General features: G+C 40.2%; 1 protein-coding gene across 1 annotated transcript in view; it reads right to left on the reverse strand.

Moving 5' to 3' along the window:
• Nucleotides 1-24,514, reverse strand: part of astn2 (astrotactin 2) — a 395,991-nt gene that overhangs the window by 169,644 nt on the left and 201,833 nt on the right. Inside the window, exons 8-10 of the mRNA XM_074618826.1 lie at nucleotides 10,349-10,433; nucleotides 8,719-8,793; nucleotides 4,568-4,705 (exon numbers count right to left, since the gene is read on the reverse strand). Coding sequence (XP_074474927.1) covers nucleotides 4,568-4,705; nucleotides 8,719-8,793; nucleotides 10,349-10,433 — 298 coding nt within the window. The remainder of the gene's footprint in view (nucleotides 1-4,567; nucleotides 4,706-8,718; nucleotides 8,794-10,348; nucleotides 10,434-24,514) is intronic.

Raw genomic sequence — 24,514 nt, forward strand, 5'->3', positions numbered from 1 at the left:
TAGCTCGCCATCACTGATCACAACCCTGTTTCAAAGTGAGTGACGTACCTCGGCTAATTAATCCAGAGCGGCGCTGCAATCCCATTTACGTCAGAATAAGCAGATGTGCACAATCTGCCTCGGGAGTTCTGCGCTCCCGAGGCAATTTAATAAAGCCTGTGATAGTGGATCAAAATCTGTATTTATATGATACACATCACACATACCGATCCAGTGATTACTGCAATTTAAGCTTTTCTGAATTACAAATTAGTTTATTATTGAATTTTTCGGTGTCAAAAACACCCAAGGCTGAATGCTGAGTGGTATATGAGAACATCTCAGGTAAAGTGAGCAGTGGCTGACTGTCCTATTTTCACACTTCTGTACATTTTGTAGTTTTATAGCAGCTCATGACATGCTGGTGTGATGAGACAATCATCAGTTATGATTGTCTACTGTTGGGTCAGTCTAGGATACTGACACTTGCTCTGCACCAATCATGGAACAGGTAATTTCCAAGGTACCTTTTCGAGGCATAAAAACAACCTCAGCTATGTTTAGTGTGATTCCAATCAGTATGTGTCAGCTGTAATCTGCCAAAGTACCCTCAACTCTGGGTTTAAAGTATAGGGACATTCCCCATTTGGCCGACTGAACCCACAAAGGCAGAAATATCTAAAACTGGGTGTCTCAAAGTTCTGTTTTTGTGCGTTCTCATTTGTTTCTGTGTCAATGATCACTAAAGCGGCAGCGAGGTGTCATTCTCAAAGTTTGGAAAAAAAGCAAAAATTGGTCACGAGAGCAGAGAATTCAAAGAAGAAAGGATGACAAATGCATGCAATGGTCTAAACCGGTGTGCTCACTTGAAGCTGCTGACCAATGGAGACTGGGATCAGTGATTCCATCTGGCAGTCACACCACGCTCAAGGCACTGGTCACTGAGTCAAGCCACCGTGCTTGGAAAATAAATAAATAAAAGAAAGTCTCAAAGATGCTTTACCACACTACAAAGAGCACGAAATACAGCTTAAGTCTGAGATAAATAATATCAAAACAAGGACAGGAGTTTGTTCAGGATCTTTCACATGTCGTGGACCTTTCTTGAAGAAGTTTGAGTACCTCTGACATAAAATGTTTTGCCTGTTGACACGACAGACCATGGAAGAGTCAACCAAATTCAACAAGCCACTTGACCAGAAAACAAATATTTAGGATGATGTTCTTCTTTGGCAAACTCTACATTGCCTCTGTCATCTTAATACTAATTGAAATCAGGCTTTGAATTCCCCAAAAATGTCCATTTCACATTCTAAATGGACATACAACAACCTGTCTAAGATGTTAACATCACCAAAGCATGGAAATAATGCAATTTGAGTGGGGAATACTGTGTGGTGCAAAAGACCAAAATATCAATATATGCGGTCTTTTCTGGCAAATTCAGTCATCTTTGTTTACAGCATTACCCGTCTGGGTTCACTGAGAATCAGACAACACTCAGTTTGTGTGCAAAATTTAACATGTATTTTTAGTGTTTCCTGTACTGTATTTTTTTTTTTAACAATTTGATTTCTATATTGAGCATTTAGAGCAAAGTGCAAAGGTCTAATTTATTCAAGTTAAAGTCATTTTAGTCCCTATTTTTAAAATGTTTAGTCTCAATTTAAAGGAACAGTGTGTAGGATCTGGCGGTATCTAGCTGTGAGGTTCAGATTGCAACCAACTGAAGCCAAGCGTGTAGGAGAACTACAGTGGCTGACAAACACAAATGGCCCTCTCGTTGTAAGAGAGCCAGTGCGTAGAGTGTGTGTGTACTTGGGAAGTGAGTGATGAAGCAAGAGAGAGAGAGCGGCGACGACGGCAGCAGCGAGTAATGTTATCGAATCTGGCCCAAGCAGGAAAAGTGAAAGGTCCCATATTGTAAAAAGTGAGATTTGCATGTCTTTTATATTATAAAGCAGTTTTGAGTGATATATAAATACTGTGAAAGTATCAAAACGCTCAATCCACAGAGAAATACACACAGCCCGTTTTCAGAAACAGTGCGTTTGAAACAAGCCGTCAGGATTTCTGTCCATTTGTGATGTCACAAATATACAATATTTAGACAATTTCACAGTTTTAAACGTAAACATTCTAAATGTGTCCCAGTTTATTTCCTGTTGCAGCGTATGGGAATGACATCAGCTGACAGGAAGTAAACATGTACCCAAGCTGTTTCCTAGCAACGCATTTACGTCGCCATTCCGTTAAAATGCGCTAAAACAAAGCGTTTCAGACAGAGCGTGAATACAGGTATATTCAGACAGACAGTATGAGAAAAATAACGTGTTGTTTGAACATTAAAGCATGTAAACATGTTCTAGTAGAAACCCAGAATACAAGTATGAACCTAAGGATGAGCATGATATGTCCCCTTTAACACAGTTTGGTTTGTCCATTCTGGGCTACTGTAGAAACATGGCGGTGCAACATGGTTAACTCCGTGAAGAGGACCCGCTCCCTATGTAGATATAAACGGCTAATTTTAAGCTAATGAAAACACATGATTCTTATTTCCAGGTGATTATACATTAAATCAAACAATATATAAAACTATAACTAAATAATAATATAATAATATAAACTTATTTATATTGTATTCTATTTCTGCCAATAGAGTCCCCTACATGTTACACACCGGTCCTTTACGGGAGTCTTGGGACTGTGATTCCTTGTCATTCTGAAAATATTATGCTTGCATAATAAGTGGTTGCAAATGTACGTTTTGATGAAATTTCACTCTATGTATTTTGGCAAAACAGCATTTCTCAGAGGGACCCCTACATGTTCCAGATGATTCTAGGTGGTTGGCAGGACGCACCGTGTGTACAAGTGGTACAATTGGGCTACAACTGCATAGCCTCTAGTATCCATACAACACATCAGTAAATCATTCACTACAAACCAGTATTGTGATTAAACATGCATCACTGCATCAGTAGCAATAATGTGCTATCATGTGTGCTGGTGATTATTGTTGATAGATGCTATTTTGTGTGGTGACGGGCTAAAACAGGGTTGCAGTGATCCACAGGCATACACTGTAGTCCTGTATCACAATACCATTACATCCTTTACATTATGTGACAAGTGCAACTTTTCTAAGCATCAATGGCAGACAATTTGGTTTTTCAGATGACATATCACTGCCTCGGCTGGTGTCAGTTTGTTTTAATCTGCAGCTGATGCCCTGACATGTTTTGTGATGTTCAGCTGCACTGATGCACGCCAGTTACTATACTGGCTGGCTGGATGATAAAAAACATCAGTCTCACATTGCCAATATTTTGTTGTTGAACTGTGAGAGTGCCAAATGCTTAACCCTGTTGACACTGCTTTTCTGTTCGGATTAGTTGTTCTAGATCTCTATGCGCATATATAGCCCAACGTTACGATTTTCTAATGCTGCTTTGCCTGTCACTTTGGGTCCTCTGAAATCCCAGACCCTCTTAGGATTTAACTACTTAAATGCTTGATAAGTATTATTTAAAGGTCCCATATTGTGCTAATTTTCTGGTTACTTGTATTTTGCGTTTCTATTAGAGCACGTTTACATGCATGTAATGTTCAAAAAACACTTTATTTCTTCATACTGTCTGCCTGAATATACCTGTAGTTACGCTCTGTCTGAAACGCTCCGTTTTAGCGCATTTCAACGGAATTGAAACAGAATTGCGTCGCCTGGCAACAGTTTGGATCCATATTTACATCCTGTCAGCTGATGTCATTCACATACACTGCAACAGGAAATAAACTGGGACACATTTAGAATGTTTACATTTATAACCGTGTAATGATATATATAATTGTATATTTGTGACATCACAAATGAAATCCTAACGGCTTGTTTCAAACGCACAATTTCTGAATACTGGCTGTGTGTATTTCTCCATGGACTGAGCGTTTTGATAGTTAACCAGTATTTATATAGCACTTAAACCTGCTTTATAATATAAAAAAGGTGAAAATCTCAGTTTTTACAATATGGGACCTTTAAAGCAAATTATTATGCTCATCTTTAATGCTTACCTGTTTTTCTCAGTGTCAAATAAACTAAATTACAGTTACCCACAGCAAGAAGCCCTGCTGTATTCACTACGCACTACATTGAGCTATACTGACAAATAGAAACAATAAAGTAGCATTGCGACATTCATATATGCCTGTTATATACTCATATGGAAACGTCATATATAATGAATTTCTGTCGGAAAGTCAGAATTGCAGCATTGACGCTAACCTGAGTGTCATGGAAACAGCTCACAAATTGAAGTAAAGACGTATATTATTTGGACTTATACAGTCCACGACACAAAAGGAGCTTTATTATTAGTATTCCTGTGCCGCTCAAGCTGGAGAGCAAGGGTTTAGGATTCCATAAACATAATTTCTACTGTGTTTGTTGAGACCTTCAAAAATATAAAAGAAAATGTACACTATGTATCTATGGGAGATTAAGTATATATGGACCAAGACAGCAAAGAAACTGTTCCACAAAGTTTCTCTCTTCAAGTGTGGAGCTCTGCAGCTGAGTCGGACTGACCTGACCTCTCCTGGATCTTCGGTTACCAGCACGTCCGTCTTACAGCTGGCGATGGGGTTGATTGACAGTTCCACCGGTGGCACCACAAAGCTCTTACTGACTGGCAGCCACAGTCCTTGGCCCAGACTGTAGAATGATCTGTGTTGGCACGACCGCAAGAAATAAAGTGTCTGTCAAACTGCTGTCACATTATAACATTTTGTACAGTATGCACATACATAAGCATGCAAAGATAGTATTGCAGGAATGAGCGCAATGCAAAGTGGAGCACATGGGTAGTGAGGGGACTGACAGAAAGACAGCAAGATGTTGTCATTGCTGGCAGAGTGAGGCGAAGTCCCGCCCCTTTCGGTGGACAACTGCGGGACCTTATTTCGGAAAAAATATGAACGGTAGGCAACGGCGAGAGACAAATATTGTTTTGATCCTGTTTGAATTGCGCCATGAATCACACATATGATGTTTGTCAATTTAAAACATAATGTGCCGAAAAACAACATGCCGATTATGAAAGAATTACAAAATCGGCCCGATTAATCGGTCGACCTCTAAACCAGGCGCGACCAAATCTAATCTAATCTGAAAAAACCCCCGCTGCGCCTCATTGTACCGCTGTGTTCTGCATTTAACAATAAACAAGTATTTAATGAGTATCTTTGTCATTTAAAAAGCAACAATATACTTAATAATAGCTTAACAATTAAGTGTATGAAGTAAATGAAGTAATTTGCAAAAGCAAAAAAAAAAAAAAAAATATTGCAACAATACCGCATATCACGCTGTTGAGCCAATCATTATCCTCACAGGGGAAAATTCCTTCACCATTACAGCCCTATCGTCCGGGAAACTTGTTTAGCCTACTAGTGAATAATTGCTGGTTTATATCGTCAATCCTGGTATTCGCATGTGGTGCGTCAACACAGTTGGAAATAGAATTGCACTTGGAGAAATACACTAGAAGTGTCTGTGGTAGCCTGGTGTATTTATTAGGGGAGGGGACACACCCTGGGGGGGCCTAGGCTTGCCACTTGGGAACAGCAACACCTGGTTAGTCCTCACAAACAGCACAGAACATGGCTGTGCTTTGCATCGCATGCTTTAAATGTATCTGAGCAGGTGACTGTGTCACAAATTCCCAGAAGTCTAGAAACCAAGCCTGAATGGAATTACATGTAATATCACATATCACAAAGAACATTAGTTTCACCTTCGCAACATCATGTAAGTTTATCCGCTGTTAAATATTGCTGACATCCATCCTGTCGAGCGTGATTCTGTATGTACCAGACCTGATTACTGGAACACCGTGTTTTCCGGACTGACCTCCGCATTAAAAACCTTCAACTTGTACAAAACGCTGCTGCCGGTACATTAATTACAGTACAATCAGAGAATCTGAATGCATTGCACTCAGTCTGACCTCCCCTCACAATCTGACAATTCAAACCAAATTTGACTTCAAAATGTTCATTATTAACATTTAAATAATTGAATTGAATCCATTCCTTTTTCCATCCAACCGATCTTTCAAATGCTTATTTTTTCATTGCTCATAGAGTCAAGAAAAAAGTGAGAGGCAGCACTGGTTTCCTACAAAGATACCTATCTGTGAAAGGAATCCCTAACTGACTCCTTGACTCTAACACTGTCCAGCTGAAGAGCAATGCAGTCTTTTCTCCCATCCTCCTCTACACAGCACTGATACAGTGTAGACTCCTTCCAACAGGAACCCAGTGAGGGTTTACACGTGGTTGCTGCATCTTTGCTCACTTTGTCTGCTATCTGTACGAGTGTGTGCATGGCTGAAAGCATATATGGTCTGCAACTGTGTGTGTGTGTGTGTGTGTGTGTGTGTGTGTGTGTGAGAACAGTTGTCCTTTCATCCTTCTCCTCTCAATAACTCTGGACCGACACACAGTTCTTCAACCAAGCAGCAGATTCGGTTGCCGCCTTTATGTGTGTGTGTTTGTGTGTGCTGGCGCCATCCGAGTCCCATCTCCAACATACTGTAGTGCTTTTAGAAACTGGCAGTGGCTGAGAGATGGAATGTGCTTTTGTGCAGAACAAAGATTATGGATTACCTCATTTCATAGAGTGGACACACGCCGAGAAGCTAACTCTGCAAGGTCGGCGTGAAGAGCGGCGAGATTACTGTGACAAAGGACCCTTACTGGAGGGCTAATGAACGTGAAATCAAGGTAGATTTGACAAAAATCAAAGGCTATACTTATATAACTCATTTTTAATTACAGAGCTTCAAGAGTAACTAAACCCCAGGTTTTTTGGCTGAAGTGCATCTACCCTGGAAATTCATAATAATGCCTCCAAGACATGAGAAAGGTATCAACATGGGCCGGGCTGGGAGGGAGTGGGGGGAGCCACAGTGTGCAGCCCGGAGGTGGTTTTGCAGCAAGGAAGGCAACAGTGCCGACCCACTCTGGCCACTCGCTAACAAATACTAAAACTAACTAACTAATGATGAATCAAACAACTATCTAAAACACACAAAGTTGAACTAGGAGCTAAAGCTAACCTACAACTACTGTTCTAAAATTGGGAACATCTAACAACCTTACAAGTGTCTAAAATCACTAACCTACTAAACACTATAAACACACAACTAACTATAACATTTACACTCAAATAATCTATGGTAACAGTACATTCTAACCACTCAATCAATGCAATTCACGGAAATGTGTTTCTGATAACATTTGAGGTGAGATATAAGGCGGTTGCTGAATCTGTCTTCATTTTAGATCGACAACGGTTAGCTTAAAGGTTTCTATAGACGTTGAGTCGCCATTCACAATGGTTTATGAGTAGTTTCTTCACTCTTACACAGTTTAATACCTTTGCCTTTTTTTCCTCCATTTTCCAATGTTTTTTATGCTCTGAATCAACTGTTTTATGGTAACGATTCATCTCGTAGCTGGTTGGCTCAGTTCTATATGCTTAAAACTCTTTATATGAGGATTTTCTGAAACGTCAGTTGGAGTAAATAAATGGGAAATTCAACCATTCACAAAGTGGGCGATCACCTGGCATCAGATCAGCCAATAGCAAAATCCAATTATAATAATAGCTGGGTTACAACCAGTAGAGGGCAGTCACTATGCATATTCATAGCACAATATGTAGAATTCAAATACTTTGCGATAAAATGTCAAGATTTGGACCTGAATCCATCACCAACACGACTAAATACACATATGCATTGGTTTTCAGCAGAGAAAAAGGGGTTTAGTGACTCTTTAATAAAACTGTATGAAGATTCAACCATCAACTTTATAAAGGTGTACAGACAGAAAAGGCGTGTTTGGGGTAACGGAGCAATGCATTACTGTGATTTACTCAGTAACTAACTAAATAATTGTGTAGTTACTGGCCTGGTGATGTACTACTTGCAGTATACATCCGATACATTTGGCTTCAACTGGTGATTATTTATTAAGATTATAATTTACATGAATAAAAAAAAATAAGTTAATACACATTATTATTAGTTATTGCTGTAGATACCGTTGTTGTTGTTTTTAATAACGTTCCATCAAAAAGTCTCTATCAAGGGGGTGTTCGTGAACGAGCATTCTCCATATAGTGCCCGATTACCAACTCGTAGAACAAATCCATAACATGGCGCATAGATTATGTGTTGGAAGGGCTATCTAAAAAAAGGCTTATACTCATCATCCACACGATCAGGTATTTTGTTTCTATAAAAAAAAGTCTTTCTCTGAAAGCACATGTAGTGAACTAGGTCAGGTTGATCTGTACTATCTAAATGGGAAAACATTTTTTAAAAAAATCCAGTGATACTGAATGGGCCCTTTGAGCCTTGCACTTCTTGAAACATGTCAGACACAATGACCCCATCAAGAATGAGAAGTGTAACAAAAATGGCAGTAAAAGCATCCGAAAGGAGTCCATCCATGCCTGCCCCCCTGGGCTATTTCTCCACACAGGAGCCCCTGGGTAAGACTTCACCCTGGCCAGAGGTGAATCTGTGTGTCCATCCAACTGTGTGTCTACGACGTACGCACGCACGCACGCACACAACCATCATAATCATCCCATTGTGTGTCCACGGAGTCACAGATGGCCAGTATAAGTCATGCACTCAGGAGATGCACCAGAAGCGAAGGACTCACCTGAAGATCGTCTCTGGGGCTTGCTCCCCTGTCACTAGGTCGTAGCCTTTCTCCAGGTTAGCGTATGGCCAAGGACTTGAGGACAGAGAGGAGGGAACACCGTATCAAAAGACAGAAATAAATGAACATTTCTATGTAATGTAACACCTTTCAGAATTAAATTGACATTTAAACTTGTTTATGTAATCAGTAGGGCTGAATCCACCAATTTCTTTAACGCATTAACGCGACTTGTAATTGTAGCGGGTTCAGTTCTAAAGCCAGAGTGAAGGTACTGGTATCATGTGAAACGAGAAAACCTAAGGAATCCTTCGATACCAACCATGTACCAAAATAGTAGCTTGTTGAAAAAGAGGTTAAATAACGCTCCAAACTAAATTTTGGCCAGGTAAACCTGGCATGGACATTTTCAAAGGGGTCCCTTGACTTCTGACCTCAAGATATGTGAATGAAAATGGGTTGTATGGGTACCCACAAGTCTCCCCTTTACAGACATGCCCACTTTATGATAATCACATGCAGATTGGGGCAAGTCATAGTCAAGTCAGCACAAGCCCGACAGTTGTTGCCTGTCGGGCTTCAGTTTGTCTTGTTATGATTTGAGCATATTGTTTTATGCTAAATGCCGTACCTGTGAGGGTTTCTGGACAATATTTGTCATTGTTTTGTGTCGTTAATTGATTTCCAATAATAAATATGTACATACATTTGCATAAAGCGAGCATATTTGCCCACTCCCATAAACAAATTTGCAATTAATTGCGATTAAATATCTTAATCGATTGACAGCCCTAGTAATCAGTGTAAAAGGAGGATGTTTTTTTGTTTTTTTTCATTCATAAAAAATTCCACACCATTTATAAAATACAATACAAGGTCAAAACTAACATTGTTTTATCTGTTTTCATATGGGTATGAATACCCTCTCTGTCAGCTGTTACTCCCACAAAACTGTGAATGGAAATGTGATCTGCGACTGGCCCGAATCCAGCAGATGACAGGTGGAGATGAATAACAATGTGGGACCTTTTAAATGAATCAATGATTGGGCGAGCCAGCTAATTGTCAAACAAGGTCAGAGTCACACAGAGGGCTCATTTGCCTTATCTTTCCATCATGTCAATTTCTACTATTTGTCTTTTTTTTTAATGTTGTTCTCCATTGATCTGTCTCTTTCACTCTCTTCCCTCCCCTGCTGTTTTCTTTCATTGCACACCATAACTCCCCCTCCTACCTTCTCAACCTCCTTCTATCTGTACTTCTGATTACCTCTTCAAAGTCTACTTCTTCAAGTTAAAAGACCGTGCAGGTACATTTGCATGTTTTAGCCCATTAACTGCAAATTGCTTATATTTTACATTACTGGTGACCATTTTTGAAAGCGTACAGTATGCCGTTAGATTGATTTTCCACCTTGCTTTCCATTCATTTTAATACTCTGGAGATCAACTTGCAGAGACGTGAAACTTTCTCCAGATAGCTAATCCATCACGGGCGAAACAATTCACCTTTTATTTTATGTAAAGTTAATATTGTGCGCTAATGCAGCTGGGAGTAGGGACTCGCCATGAGGTCATTTAAGTACAGGTGAGTTTTTTAGATATGAGCGGATGGAGCAGACAGGACTTACCCTTCGTTCCGACCCCAGTCGCTGCGAACGCAGAGGTGTTTATGGACAGGATCGGGGGAATAACCCTCATGACAGCTGCATTCTCCTGCGACAAAGAGAAAACAAGAAGGGGCACATTGGTTGATATTTATTCATCGTCAGTAGCTGAATAAATTACCGTGGAAGTGACCCCGGCCTGCTCATTCATTAGAGGCGTATCAAATAAGCCGCTGCCATGCTACCTCATTTTCCAGCTAAATTTCTCCAGCGAACAGAACTGGAGTAGATTGACAGTGACACCAGCAGCATCAGCTGGGCTATTTCCTGGTATCAATCATTCTCTTGGATTGTTCATCATCGAGTCATCAAGACGAACTTGCATGTTTCCACTATTGATTTTTCCTCCCAGAATACTACGGCAAAAGCTTCATTGGTTAACTTAAAGGGACTGCATGTAAGTTTTTACACGTATAAACTGTCAATCAATTAAAATATTTAATCACAAATTAATCACACATTTTTTATCTGTTCAAAATGTACCTTAAAGAGAGATTTGTCAAGTATTTAATACTCTTATCAACATGTAGTTGACAAAAATGCTGCTTTATGCAAATGTATGCATATATTTAATATTAGAAATCAATTAACAAAACAATGATAAATATTGTCCAGAAACCCTCACAGGTACTGCATTTAGCATAAAATATATGCTCAAGTCATAACATGGCAAACTGCAGCCCAACAGGCAACAACAGCTGTCAGTGTGCTGACTTGACTATGACTTGCCCACAATTCCTATTGGACAGGTCAGCTAACATTACTGCCAAGCATGTGAAATATAAAGTGATATTGTGGTTTTAGCTGGCTAATGTTACTAACATTATTCAACATGATGCCTGTCAATCATGCTCAGTCTTGTGTGTATGTCACTGTTAACAAGCAATTTCTGATTCTTACATCTAGCCCCTTTAAGGACCTGTTAGATGATGCTAAAATATTATGGCTGCATACATTTTGTCATGTGTAAAGTCTTACCAACAGAGGAGAGAACTCAAGAAAGAAAACAGTGTCATAAACATTTGCTTATTTGCACGCACACCAGTACTCTGGGATCAGTGGCATGGATTCTGTTGGCTAGAATCTGCCAAAAAGTGACTTGGTTTCTGTTTGCTCCCAGTAATCCCCATAAGTCTTTATCATCCTGACTGAGGTATTTTTGTCCTTGAGCGTTTTTTGTGTGTCTCGGCACTAGATCTCCGCTCAGCTCGGCTCAGTTCAGTTGGCTGGACAGCTCCCACTGCAGAACGAGCAGAGACACTCAGACGGCAGCACAGCGGCTTTGTTTTGACACGGGAGGCTGCCAATCGTGCGGCTCGGGTCAGTTTGAACCTCTCTGGTTGCCGGGGCGGCTGTCTCACCAGCGAGCCATTCAGTTTAAAACCACCCATTGCCTTTGTATGTCATAATACATCCTTTGATTGGATATCAACAGTGCCTAGCGGGTAGTGGAATGAATGTATGTGTGTGTGTGTGTGTGTGTGTGTGGACTGAATTTCTGGGAATGTGGTGTATTTCTTCCTTAGATACGGAGCTTCAAGTGAAACACTGAATCAACAGAAGGGCCTCTTAAAGCATGGTGGATCTTACTCCTATATGTATAGGCCCAGCATGCAACTATACATTTACAACTTGGTGTTCAAAAAATACAATAGAAATACTAAAGTCAAGCACTGTGAAAAATGGAATGTGATCAGTGTGTAACGGGACCATAGACAAGAAGTGGACGTAGTCACCATGACGTCACCCACTTGGGCAATTTTGTCCGTTGCCATCTTGTTTTTTTTGCAACCAGAAGTGACACGAGAGGGTGAAGTTAAGTACAACTGAACGCTGAAAAATACATTTTTTTGGCGACCAAAAACGTAACAATTAACAGAAAACACACAAGGGGTTAAGTTCTATAACGAAAATGCGGACAACATCCAGACCGGACAACGCCGTGGTAGCGACCTGTCAATCACAAGGTAGCCACGTCCTAAAGCATCCCCTGCTTTATGGTCTATTTGACTCTAAATAGGACCATAATTTACTAAATGAACATCATGCTGTATTGAAGAAGGAGGTTAAATAAATCAAGTGAGAAGTAGGCTTGTTTTCTCATACACTTTTATACAATCAGACTTCTTTTTGCAACCAGAGTCGTCGCCCCCTGCTGGCTGTTAGAAAGAATAAAGGTTTAAGGAGCTTTTGCATTGACTTCACTTTTCAGACCCGGAGGTTTCCCGCTGAATGTGACCCTCAAATAAAACAGAAATAGTCCAGCCAATACATCTCGTTCTTCATCTGGTGAATTATATATAACAATATAATAATTATAAGTTTCAACAGGCATTGCCATTTATCAGAATGATAAATAACAAACCAATGGATAATGTATTTGGTTTACTTCATGTGGGTCAGTATTTAATAATAAAGATAGAAATGCTTTATAGTGTCCTCATGTATGGTCGATAAAATATTCAGAATACACCGCGTAGGTAAAGCCTTTTAAGTGGTTGGATGCATTTGTGAAATCTTAAGTCACTGATCGCTTTACCAACTTTTCTATTAGCCGCGTTCCCAAAATAAATGCCGCCAACTGCTTCCTGTTGACCTATATGGAGGCATAACACTGGAAAAACGTGTAATGGCCACCCAGGCAACACCATTCACATTTTATCACCTAGTGTTTAATAATTTACTGGTTGAGTTTATAGGCTTAAGACTCACTCACAGAGTGATGCACCACCAGCATTCAGCCACGGAGAAGCAACAAACTTGTTCTTTTTTTTATTTGCTCGTAGCTATTTCATGTGCCCTCGCTAAATGAGGGAGCAAAAGCTTTTGAAAAGGCTCCCCCTTTAAAATGTGGACGCGAGTAAACATCAACAACATTCAAATAGGCATTTCAAGAAGAAGATGAACGAGAGCGTATAGAGATTGCGGGATAATAGTTGAATTCATGATGAGAACTTATTTTCATCACTTGATCAAAGAACTTTTTATTTTACGTTCCTCCATAGCAATATATTTCCTCAGAGTCTGAGACAAATAAAAAGTGATACTGTAGTAAACCAAGTCATGGGTCACTTTGTTGTTTCCTCTAAATTGCCCCTATTAAAGGATGACATTGTTTGTCAGTATCTTCCAAAGCAGTCCAATCACTGTTTCAAAAATAAAACAGTTTTCTGACCTGAGGGAAAGATCATGGTTTGGGTTAAAATTACTTCCTTGAGCCCTTTTTTTTCTTCATGGTTACAATAATAACCTCTTGGTAGAGGTTAGGAAATGACTGCAGCCATGGGTGATGGAAACCAACTTTCACGGTCGGTTTGAAACTGAAACAAACAGCGGTGTCCTGTGTTAACCCAACTATGCCCAAAGTTTGCAGTCTGATAGGTAACATGCCACAATATGCGTTCTGAAGTCTTACAATTTGGTACTTTGGGCAAGTATCTGACAGTATAACTTTTTTATTGTTTAGGTCACATGAAAAATCACAATTTTATTAATAGTCAAAGCCAGTATTTTTTAAATGACCTGTGATTGGTCAAAGTCTTCTGTCACAGGCTAGATTTTTTAAAGGTCCCATATTGTAAAAAGTGAGATTTTCATGTCATTTATATTATAAAGCAGTTTAAAGTGATATATAAATACTGTGAAAGTATCAAAACACTCAATCCATGGAGAAATACACAGACCATATTCAGAAACTGTGCGTTTGAAACAAGCCGTCCATTTGTGATGTCACAAATCTACAATATTTAGACCATTTCACAGTTTTAAACGTAAAACATACTAAATGGGTCCCAATTAATTTCCTGTTGCAGTGTATGTGAATGACATCAGCTGACAGGAAGTAAACATGGACCGAAGCTGTTTCCTAGCAACGCAATTCTGTTGCCATTCCGTTGAAATGCGCTTAAACGGAGCGTTTCAGACAGAGCGTAAATACAGGTGTATTCAGACAGACAGGAGGAGAAAAATAATGTGTTTTTTGAACATTAAAGCATGTAAACATGTTCTAGTAGAAACGCAAAATAAAAACATGAACCTGAAAATGAGCATGATATATCCCCTTTAAAGCCTGAAAACAGAGCCGTGAAGAGGTGCAAAAGCCTAGTTATCTCTCAGAACACTTGAATTACAATATGTTGAGAGGTTATTATGGAATTTTTTTTCCAATGATGCCAAAAAATTGTTTTCTACTGAAGCTTTAAATGTTTCCATATGATTTCTTTTTATGCTGCATATGTCTGCATAGCTCTGATATTCAACTTGTTATGAGCTCATAGATTAAAAAAATACTCAATTGTGCTAGTTGTAGTTTCTGAGATACGGCCATTTTCTTATCATACTATATTTAGTATTGGGGCACATGGGACAACTATTTTTTTCCTAAAATATAATGAAATCTTTTGCAAAAAACAGTATAATCATGTGCCCAAATACTATAAATAGTATGATAAGAAAAACACACTTTTGGGGTTTTTTTTCTAAGTAAGCAAGCCCAGGGAACACTTAAATTTTTTTTTTTTTTAAATTCAATAGCGGGAACAAATGGGTTAAAGTTCAACATTTTTCTTCACCCATCCATCCACCACTTCCTCTGCAGAGTTTGTGGCTCTATAACAACGTCACACAACTTCCTGTGTTGCTCCTGAGAAAAAAAAAAAGAGTCATAATTCCTACGGCAGCTAGGGGGCTTTGTCACTTGAATGTAAACATACAGCATTCTGGGGGCATTTGCTGAAACTGAGACTGATGCTGTCATTTTTTGGGGGGGAAGACAGCCTCCTTTAATTTCATACTCCCAGGCACACAAACATGCATGCTGTTCATGTTTAAAAAAACCACACATAAGCACACATACACACCTCCATTCCCCACTGCTACTCCTTGCAAACACATTTAACCTAGTTAAAGTTAATTCTTCCTGACTGCCAGAGGCGCTGCTTAATAAAATCCGGGTCACATGTTAAATGCTGGAGAAGTAGTAGGGAGGAAAGTTTCTCTCTTTTCTTTTTCCTTTTTTTCGGTCTTACAGAGACTAAAATTGGCATTTTCATTAGTAGTCTGTAGACTCACAATAGTAGCCCAACTTGAGATTTTTTTTTCTTACTTATGCTATGGGAAAGATTTACATAGCAAACTCTGATTTGACGGTGAAAATGCTCGACTGCATTTGTGATTAATTGGAGAGGGGAGATGGGGAGCATGCTGCATCCTAGGAGCACCGCTGACAAGTGACTGTGCCTTCTGCTGACAACTGCTCCACTCGGCTTGTGCTCGGTTCAAGAGGGAACATCTAATAAGACACATCCACACCAAACAGAAAGCTACTCAGTACCTAAATTAACAGTGTTTCTTTGCTGAATGAGCTGCTAGCAAAGCAAGCGTGTAAGTGGCAGTGACAGAGCTGAATACTAGACTTTCATTATATCATGTGATCCGTCCCCTTGATGCCTCAAACACATTTGGACACACAGAAATGGATGTTTTCAATGTCTACATTAAACTGAATTGTTTATCCAACAAAAAATATAATAATGCTAACTCTGTGTGAGCATATCATACAGTGCAATAAGATGACCATGCCCTGGATTATTTTATAGGCTACAGTATGTTTTTTTTTTTTTTTTTATACCTACAGAGATGTCATGAATTTATACTGATATCATTACCAGCATGGTTATGTTTTCTATCACGTGCCCAGCTTCAACAGATCCTCACACTAACCGTAACATTTTGACATGAAAACTTATCTAAAACAAGATAATTACTTTCACCTTAAGGGTGTATTCACAACTGTCTTATTTAGTTCGGTTGAATCGAACCCTGGAGCGTTTTACCCTCTTGGTGCAGTTCGTTTGGGCAGGTGTGAACACAGCATTCACACTCGGTCGCAGCACCGAAACAAGCGAAATGAGACATCCTTGAAGGGGTGGTCTCGGTTCGCTTCCAAACGAACCGCGGTACGGTTCGGTACACTTCGTTTGTGGTGAGAACATGATCCAATCTCGATCCGGCACCGACTGGAGAAAGCATGGCGCCTTTTTGGATTAAACCAGCTCCGGTAGCGAGCTGCGCTGTGCATGTCAACACCAGACACCAGACATCACTACAAAAGAGCCTACGCTTGCCCTCACTATTCACATCAGTACTAAACAGGTGTAACGTCAGGCTGTGTTGAAGACCATGGGCATACCCGATGGATCTTCGGAAATATTTTCGGCCGATGAGTATGTCACAGTTTAGGAGGGTTAATGCACGCCTCCTCGTCCGTATGTCTTGATATGCTCCTTTGACGACTCCGGTGCATCAATACATTGTTTTCCAGTCGCAGCCGCGCCTCATTTTCAAACTGTATTGTTTGCCTTGAGTGAAAAATTGCTACGAGGTAAAAAAAAAGAAAAGATGACCAGGGCCAAGATCAAGCCCCGTTGTTGCGTTCCGGAAGTCTGCTCTTCTTTGTTTTGCATCCGGGAGTTTTCCAGCATGGAAATTAGAGAGCAGTTTCTTTGCGCACCGACATGTTGGTCCGCTTGTAAATGCTGCCGTGTGAACACAAACCAACCTCTGGGCCAAATGCAACATTGTAACAATTTGATTAGATTGGGAACTAAGCAAACAAACTACAGGTGTGAAAAATCATCTTCATTTAAACAACTGTGTGTTAGCAAACACATCAGTTGGGATTAGCCTACTCACAATGGCCTATAGGTCTGATGTAGCAAAAAGGTAGCGTAAGCATCAAAGCATGAGTGTTTGCTTTTAGATTCAGAGCAGTGGAAAATTCTGAAGTCTAAAAAAGTGAAGCCAATGCGTAGGTTTCTTAAACTTGCATTCTTTCTAATAGCCAGCAGGGGGCGACTCCTCTGGTTGCAAAAAGAAGTCTAATTGTATAGAAGTCTATGAGAAAATAACCCTACTTCTCACTTGATTTATTACCTCAGTAAACATTGTAAACTTTACATAACTTAACAGCATAACTCTACTTCAATACAGCATGATGCTCATTTAGTAAATTATGGTCCCATTTAGAGTCAAATAGACCATAAAGCAGGGGATGCTTTAGGGCGTGGCTACCTTGTGATTTACAGGTCGCCTACCATGGCGTTGTCCGGTCTGGCTGTTGTCCGTGTTTTTATCTTCCAACTTTAACTCGTTCACAGTGTGTTTGACAGTTCATGAAAGTTAATTATAACCTTTTTGGTCACCTAACAATGTTTTATAGCGTGCGGTTGTACTAAGCTCCGACTCTCGTGTCCCTTCTGGTTGCAAATAACCAAGGTGGCTATGGCCAAAGTGCCGAACTCGTGGATTCAAAACGGCAGTTCACAAACCAATGGGTGACTTCGCGGTGACTACGTCCACTAACATAGTCTATGGGTCAAAGGTGAAGCCTATCATTTTTTTGCCAGTAATCAGAGTAAAATGAAAATGTTCTTCCTTTCACATGTATTATATACAAAAAGTTAAAAGTCCAGATTCTGCATATACTGTATACCAGAAGAAAATGGGAATAGCTTGTACACGAGTGTAAACTTTTTTTACTGTATGATCTTTGTTTTTGTGACTCAAAATCAGTATTCTAACAGCAGTGGAAATGTTTCCCAGCTCATTTGGATGGAAACTGATGACATATTCCTGTAAATATTTATTCATATTTGAGTGTGCGCAAGTGATTATCTCACTATAAACAAGTAGATGTTATGTATTGCCTTGATTCAGGTCCTCGCTTGGAAGAGTTTTGAATCATCGTATTGGATGCTGATATAACAGGATGGAAACAAACTTTTGTCTAAACTGGAAACACGGTGAACTCTTTAGTTTTGGCTTTGATCGCAAGCAGAAAGCGAACCTGTCCCCTCTTGTTTCGTCTTGCCTCCTGTGATGCTGCGGTAGTGTCAAACGGTCAACATATCTCTCTAGCTTGAAAATATGCAATTCTATATCTGAATATTAATAATACAATGCAACTCTGCAAAACAAAAACAGCATCTTATTCACAGTGACAGATTGCGTTCATCACCTGAATTAGATATTGGAGAAGATGGTCTTTGTGCTGTTTAGCATTGGACTCTCCTCTATAAATGAGGAGTCTCCAATTCTAAATAGCACAAAATCCAATTCTAATTTGGTCTTTGTGCTATTTAGAATTGGACTCTCCTCATTTATAGACTCCACACAATGTAATTAACAATACTAGGAACTGTATTAAATAGCAGACAAGAGTGATCACACTCAATTAAGAGTTGATAATTGATTTAGATAGGTAGCTTATACATAAGTACATACTGTATATATTGTACGGAATGTGTGCAGGCCTGGAGGCTGCAGAGGGACACGTTCGCTAAGTCTTTTCCACCTTGTCTCAGATGAGGTGCACCGGCACGGAAGCGCGGTGTAATCTGAGACACACCTCGCAAGCAATCAGTGAAATGTGTCTCTTCCCTTTATGCAAATGCCTTCAAGGGAGGATCAGGCAATTAACGGGAAGAGATATGTCTGCTTGATTACACATACTGCCGGATTAACTAACCTTTAGACAACTTGCAAGAATGAGTTTTGTGTTCTCTGCCTCTAAAAACCCCGGTTCAGATATAGTGCAGGTATATATATAAAAAAAGGGAGGCTGTGGTTGAGAAGAGAGACTTAAAACTGACTGCAGTTCTTCTTTAGAGAGCTCAAAGGCAGCAGACAAAAAAGTGAGTGTAGCACAAAAAGTAGTGGGAAGAGGAGGAGTTGTGCTGAATTAGTTAATAAAAAAACACAAGGCCTCTTAAAAAGATAAAGCCGGCAGTAAAACGCGCCACACAAGGAGGGGATGGGGAGTTGGGATTGTGTGGTCGTTAAACTTGAACTTCACTGCTAATGCGCTTCGGCAACTGCACTCCTTTTAGCATTTACAGTGTGCATTTTGGCGGGAGTTAGGTTGGGATTCTAGGGAGACATGAGCCATGTCAGTGCCATCCATCTGCTATGTTATGGGTTTGGAACAGTTGCTGATGTGGTGGCTCATTGATTTATTTATTTATTTATTCTTTTAAACATTTTAAGAATCCATGTAATGGCTCCAGTAGCAGTGATTTTGCATACTTCTTGCTATGATGACAATGAGTTGCAACTTCTCATGTTTTAGAATCTCATTACTCTATTTATTGAAGTGAAGAAGCAACTCTATGCCAAAGCCCAGCATCTGAGTGGCATTCGCTAAGGAAGGAGAGGCTTCAATGTTTAGGGAGGTGAGCCACGCTAGATTAGACTGTTGTCAGGCTATTAAATAGGCGTTATCAGTCGCTATAGGCACCATAGATGTGGGTAAATAGGGGCCTACTACACCCACTAGTAGGTTTTGTCATCCATTGACATGGTAGATATACAGCGCTTTTTCTAGTCTTCCGACCACTCAAAGCACTTTACACAACAACATGTAACAACAACATGACAGCAACCTCTAACGACCGTGGTAATTATGACAGGAGCAGAAGCGGAAGTCAGGCGCTGTAGTCGACCGCGTGAAACTCCATATGGGGAGGAGTTTGGGGAGTGATGGGGCACAAAACACAGGATTTTCACTGAGGAGGCTATAGGGTTCGCATCATGTGTGAAACCAACAAGGTCTAGTCGTCTTTGTGTTCACAAAGTTAAGTTTCACTTTCACTTTTGAAACATAGTTATTTTAAGCCAAAACATGATGCGTTTCCTTAAACTTCATTAAGTGGTTTTGTTGCCTGAACCTAAAGAAACCTTTTTGTTTGTGTTAAAAACGTAGCTCTTCATTCAGTTTTACAACATGTTAGAATTTGTTGCTTTTCAGTTTTTCGCTTTCACTTTTACAACGTAGTAGACCAACACGTTCTCATCCCAACTCGTCACATACTGCCGCTCTGTCACGCCCCTGGGCGTCGCTTTATGTTCGGCATCAAAACCGCTATAGTTAGGTTTAGGAAAGAACTACATGGTTGGGCTTAAAACTACTATGTTTGTACAGTGAAAATGACACTGAACTTTGTGAACACGGGACACGGAACAGTGGTCTCCTGGATGAAAGCCTTGTGTTTGTTGGGCTCATCCACCTCCCCTCCCGCCTGCCCGGTGTGTCTCTTTTCGCTCTTTAAACTATGTCACCACACTCCCGGCGCACTTTTTCAATGTGTTTAGTGTTGCCGCAGATGGGTTTACATTGCAGTTAATGGACCATTTCATACTGGCGCTAAAGAATGCAGTGTGTGGCAGTACCGAATGCCGACGGCCATGACAAAGCCACGGTATTTAACGCCCCAGGAATGAGAAAAGGCCTAGTAGCCGTGAAGGCCCCTACTGACCCATATCTATGGTGCTTAGAACGATCAATAACACCTATTTAATGGCCTGATAACAGTCAAATCGGGTGCAAGAAAGAACTGGATCTGGAGATAGGTGCATTAAAGGACTATGCAACTCGGAAAAACTAGAACTCAACCTGAAGGACCCATTTGAGACACCATCATTTGGGTTAGTTGCAATGAAATTGCAAATCTCTCTCTCTTGACCGACACTCGCTAACATTAAGCAACAACCTAAGCAGTTATTCCTTTAAGCAGTTCGCTACATTTATAAGACATTTTAGTTTAGAAAAATATCTTAAAAATACATAATTCCCCGTTGCTTTGCCCGGCGGGGAGTCATCTCAGGCCCGCCAGGCTTGCAATATACTGGTGGAATCCCTGAATACGACATAATTTAATATTGCTCTGTTATCGTGGACACGTGAGGACCATTATCGCGTCATATCAATATCGTGTCTAACGATAATACCATTATATCGCCCCAAGCCCAATCACGGGTATGGGGTAGTGTGATTTTGTTGTTTGTGACCATGGTGACATGTTTGTGTAGCATATTTAAAAAAGGGACACAACTGTGTTAAACACTCTAAAACGGAGATGTGATTTGTTTTTCTTTCACATACGTATATCTGTAAAAATACCTCTCCATGCACCAGTACCTGAAAGGCCACAATGAATTCATGCATCATTGTTAAGTTTCACATTTAATTGTCAGTTCATCTGATTAAATTCAACATTGTTTTTCTTTTGATTTCAATAAATTTAAACAATGAATACCTGATAACAAGTGCAATGATAGATCTCCTTACAGTAATGGCTGTCTCCCTAACTAGATGGCTATATTTAGATGACTTAATCTTCTTCAGGACCTCTTTGTCACCAACGGAGCCTGCACAAAGAGCTGAGACAAAGGTTATTGCCCCATGAGGAGCCATTCCAATAAACCCTGTAAAGCTGCAGGGGGATTTATATGTAGAAAACACCTCACTCTGAAGGAGAAGGAGAGTTTGGTTTTCTTGAAGGCAGTTCATGTGCAGGCCAACACCACTTGTGTATCAGAGGAGTTCTGAAAAAAAACATCTGGCAGGCGAGCCTTTACTGCTTCCTCAGACATCCAATTGCCCACAGCTCCCGAGTACAAAGTAAAGAAAGTTAGTCTATGTTGTGATGATGAAGCTCACTGTCGGCTGGTGAACTTTGCATCTGTGGGCCACACTTTTTATGAATCAAACCCAACAAAAGATAAGTCAAAAATAATTCATCAATGGGTTGCAGGGACTGTAAAACGAAGAAGACACAGTACATTTTATACCCAGTTATTTTCTTGTTACCCAGACAGACCATAACTGACTTTTAGTTAATGTTAAAATATCTATTTTGTAATGATCAAGGCTGCATTAGTTCACCTGTGTTATTTAATTTGTACACTGCTGATTGCACCACCAGTGTGCCCAATCAATTTCTTTCTTTCTTTTAAATTTATTTTAAAGTACTCCGATGATTACACCTTAATTTCTCTGCTGACTGACAGCGATGACCTCAGTTTGCACCAGTGTACTGTTGACTGGCCAATTAAATGGTGTGACAAACATGCTCTCATCATTAACACTAGTAAGACAGAAGAAATTATTTTTGGCATTCCTCCTGACTGTCAGCTGCCTCCAGTTACAATTCACAATGTAGAAATTAAACAGGTCTCTTCATACAAATACCTGGGAGTTCTGATAGATTCCACCGTATCATGGACCCCTCACATTGAATTTACTTGTAAGAAGATAAAGAAGCGCATTTATTTTCTTCGCAGACTCAGATCTTTTGGCGCCAGTAGCCGGATTATTTTTCTATTTTTCAGTTCAGTGATTCAGAGTGTCCTGTTGTACTGCAGTACAGCCTGGTTCAGTAGTTTATCTGTAAAACTAAACTTTAAAGCCAAATCAAAATTTGTGCGAAGATCATTGGCCAACCTGTGACACCCTCCTTTCAAGCAGCTCACAACAAGAGCATGCTCAGACTTGCCAACAGCATCTCTTCTGATCCCTTCCATGTTTTAAATGGGAAATATCAACTTCTGCACTCCAAGAGGCGATTCAGAGTCCCTACATTTAATCGCATCAGGCTGAAGAACGCTTTTGTTCATCAGTCCATCTTGTTGCTAAATAATAATTAATGTGCTGCTAAGGACATGTAAATCACAGATGGCAATTTTTTAATGGGTTACGTATGGTTAATTGTGATGTGTTCTGGTTTTTGTCTGATGTGTCTTATTTGTCTGTTTGTTTATTGTAACAGTATGTCTATTGCATGTGTACTTTTTTTCTCAAATTTCGCAAACTGACAATAAAGTTGTATCGTATCGTTATCGTATATTTACAAAAGCTGTCAAATTTAAACTTGCAGACTGACAAAAGTGGAAACCAGACTGATACAATATTTACTGTGCTGAATTGTAGATATGATTGCATCAGAGTTGTAACGTTCATTAATACGACTATATTTTAGGGCAGTAAATAACCGTCTTTCAAGAGGACATACACCAAACTGTGTAATCAATGCCAACATCTATAAAAATCCAGCAAACAATGTTGAAGAAATGACATTTTAGCTCACCTTGCGTAAAACATCATGGTCTTGTATACGAAGCGGCAAAATACTCCAAGATTATGTTTGGCGTGCTACATTCTGGTGAACTGTCTGGGGGTAAAGTTTGACACAAGGCCATAATGCGGCTTGTTGCACATGAGCCACAAAATGTTTTTTTTTCAACAGAAATGACTGTTTTCACAAAAAAATCCAAGTGGGCTGAGATTTTGGATGAACCTGGATGGATTTGGTTGTTCATGAAGCTGACGGATGGTGCGAGTGGATCATGAACAGCAGCTGGTTTTAGAGATAAAGTGAGCTGCATTTGGAAGGGAAGTTGTAGCGGAGTAGAAGAAATAGTGAAGCAGTAGTTTTGTAACCTGACCCGCCGGATGGTTCGTTACACAGAATCATCTGAGAACCCCGTTATTGGAAACTGTTTGGAAAAGTGTGGGCACTTTAAAAAAATAAAAATACCTGGCAGGTGATGGGATGAACCATCTGTCATTCAAACCCTTGCCGAAGCCAGTCGGGAGAAGAGCGAAAACATCGCCTCTGATGCCGTTCTTTGCTCTTCTTTCAATGAAGAAATACTCTCCAGTTCTGATATAACTGATGCTATTGCAGCATCTTTACTAAACTCTTTAGGTGCCACCGTTGTAGTTTAGAACGAACAGCCACCTCTCCATGTCGCGTCACACACACAGCTAACCCCGTAGCTGCCAGTAGCTCCTCACAGGATGCTGGTCGGCCTGTGGTCTGGCTTGCCGGACACAAACGCATTACTTGAAGCCTGGCGAGATGGATTTTCGTGTGATCTCGTGACATTGCTAGAATCCAGCTGCCGTGCAAGGTAAGTAGTCGCGATTTTGGTGATCGACGTACATCCGTAAGGGGATCCTTATTTTCGGTTGAGTCCGTTTTTTCTTTTCCAAACCCCGGGCCATGGGGCAGGCAGGGTAAAAGTTGTTTTACTGAAAAAGCACCAGGACAGCCCCATTTTTCTGACGACTACGTCCGGCGTAGTTGGAGGCTTGATTACGCAAACTCCTGTGCGATTAGTTATGGTAAAGTTGTCTCGGATATTACCCTATGCACCTCTTCTACAGTTCTTTGCCTTCTGGAAATATGTGGAAACTGAGATTTCACTGGTAATGTGCACAGACCCTGTTCAGCGACGCCAAAAGTTATGCTTGACTGATTACACCATGTTGTCGGCCTAATTTAGAGCTAA

This window comes from Sebastes fasciatus, chromosome 19 (genome assembly GCF_043250625.1).
Source record: "Sebastes fasciatus isolate fSebFas1 chromosome 19, fSebFas1.pri, whole genome shotgun sequence".
NCBI classification, from domain to species: domain Eukaryota; kingdom Metazoa; phylum Chordata; class Actinopteri; order Perciformes; family Sebastidae; genus Sebastes; species Sebastes fasciatus.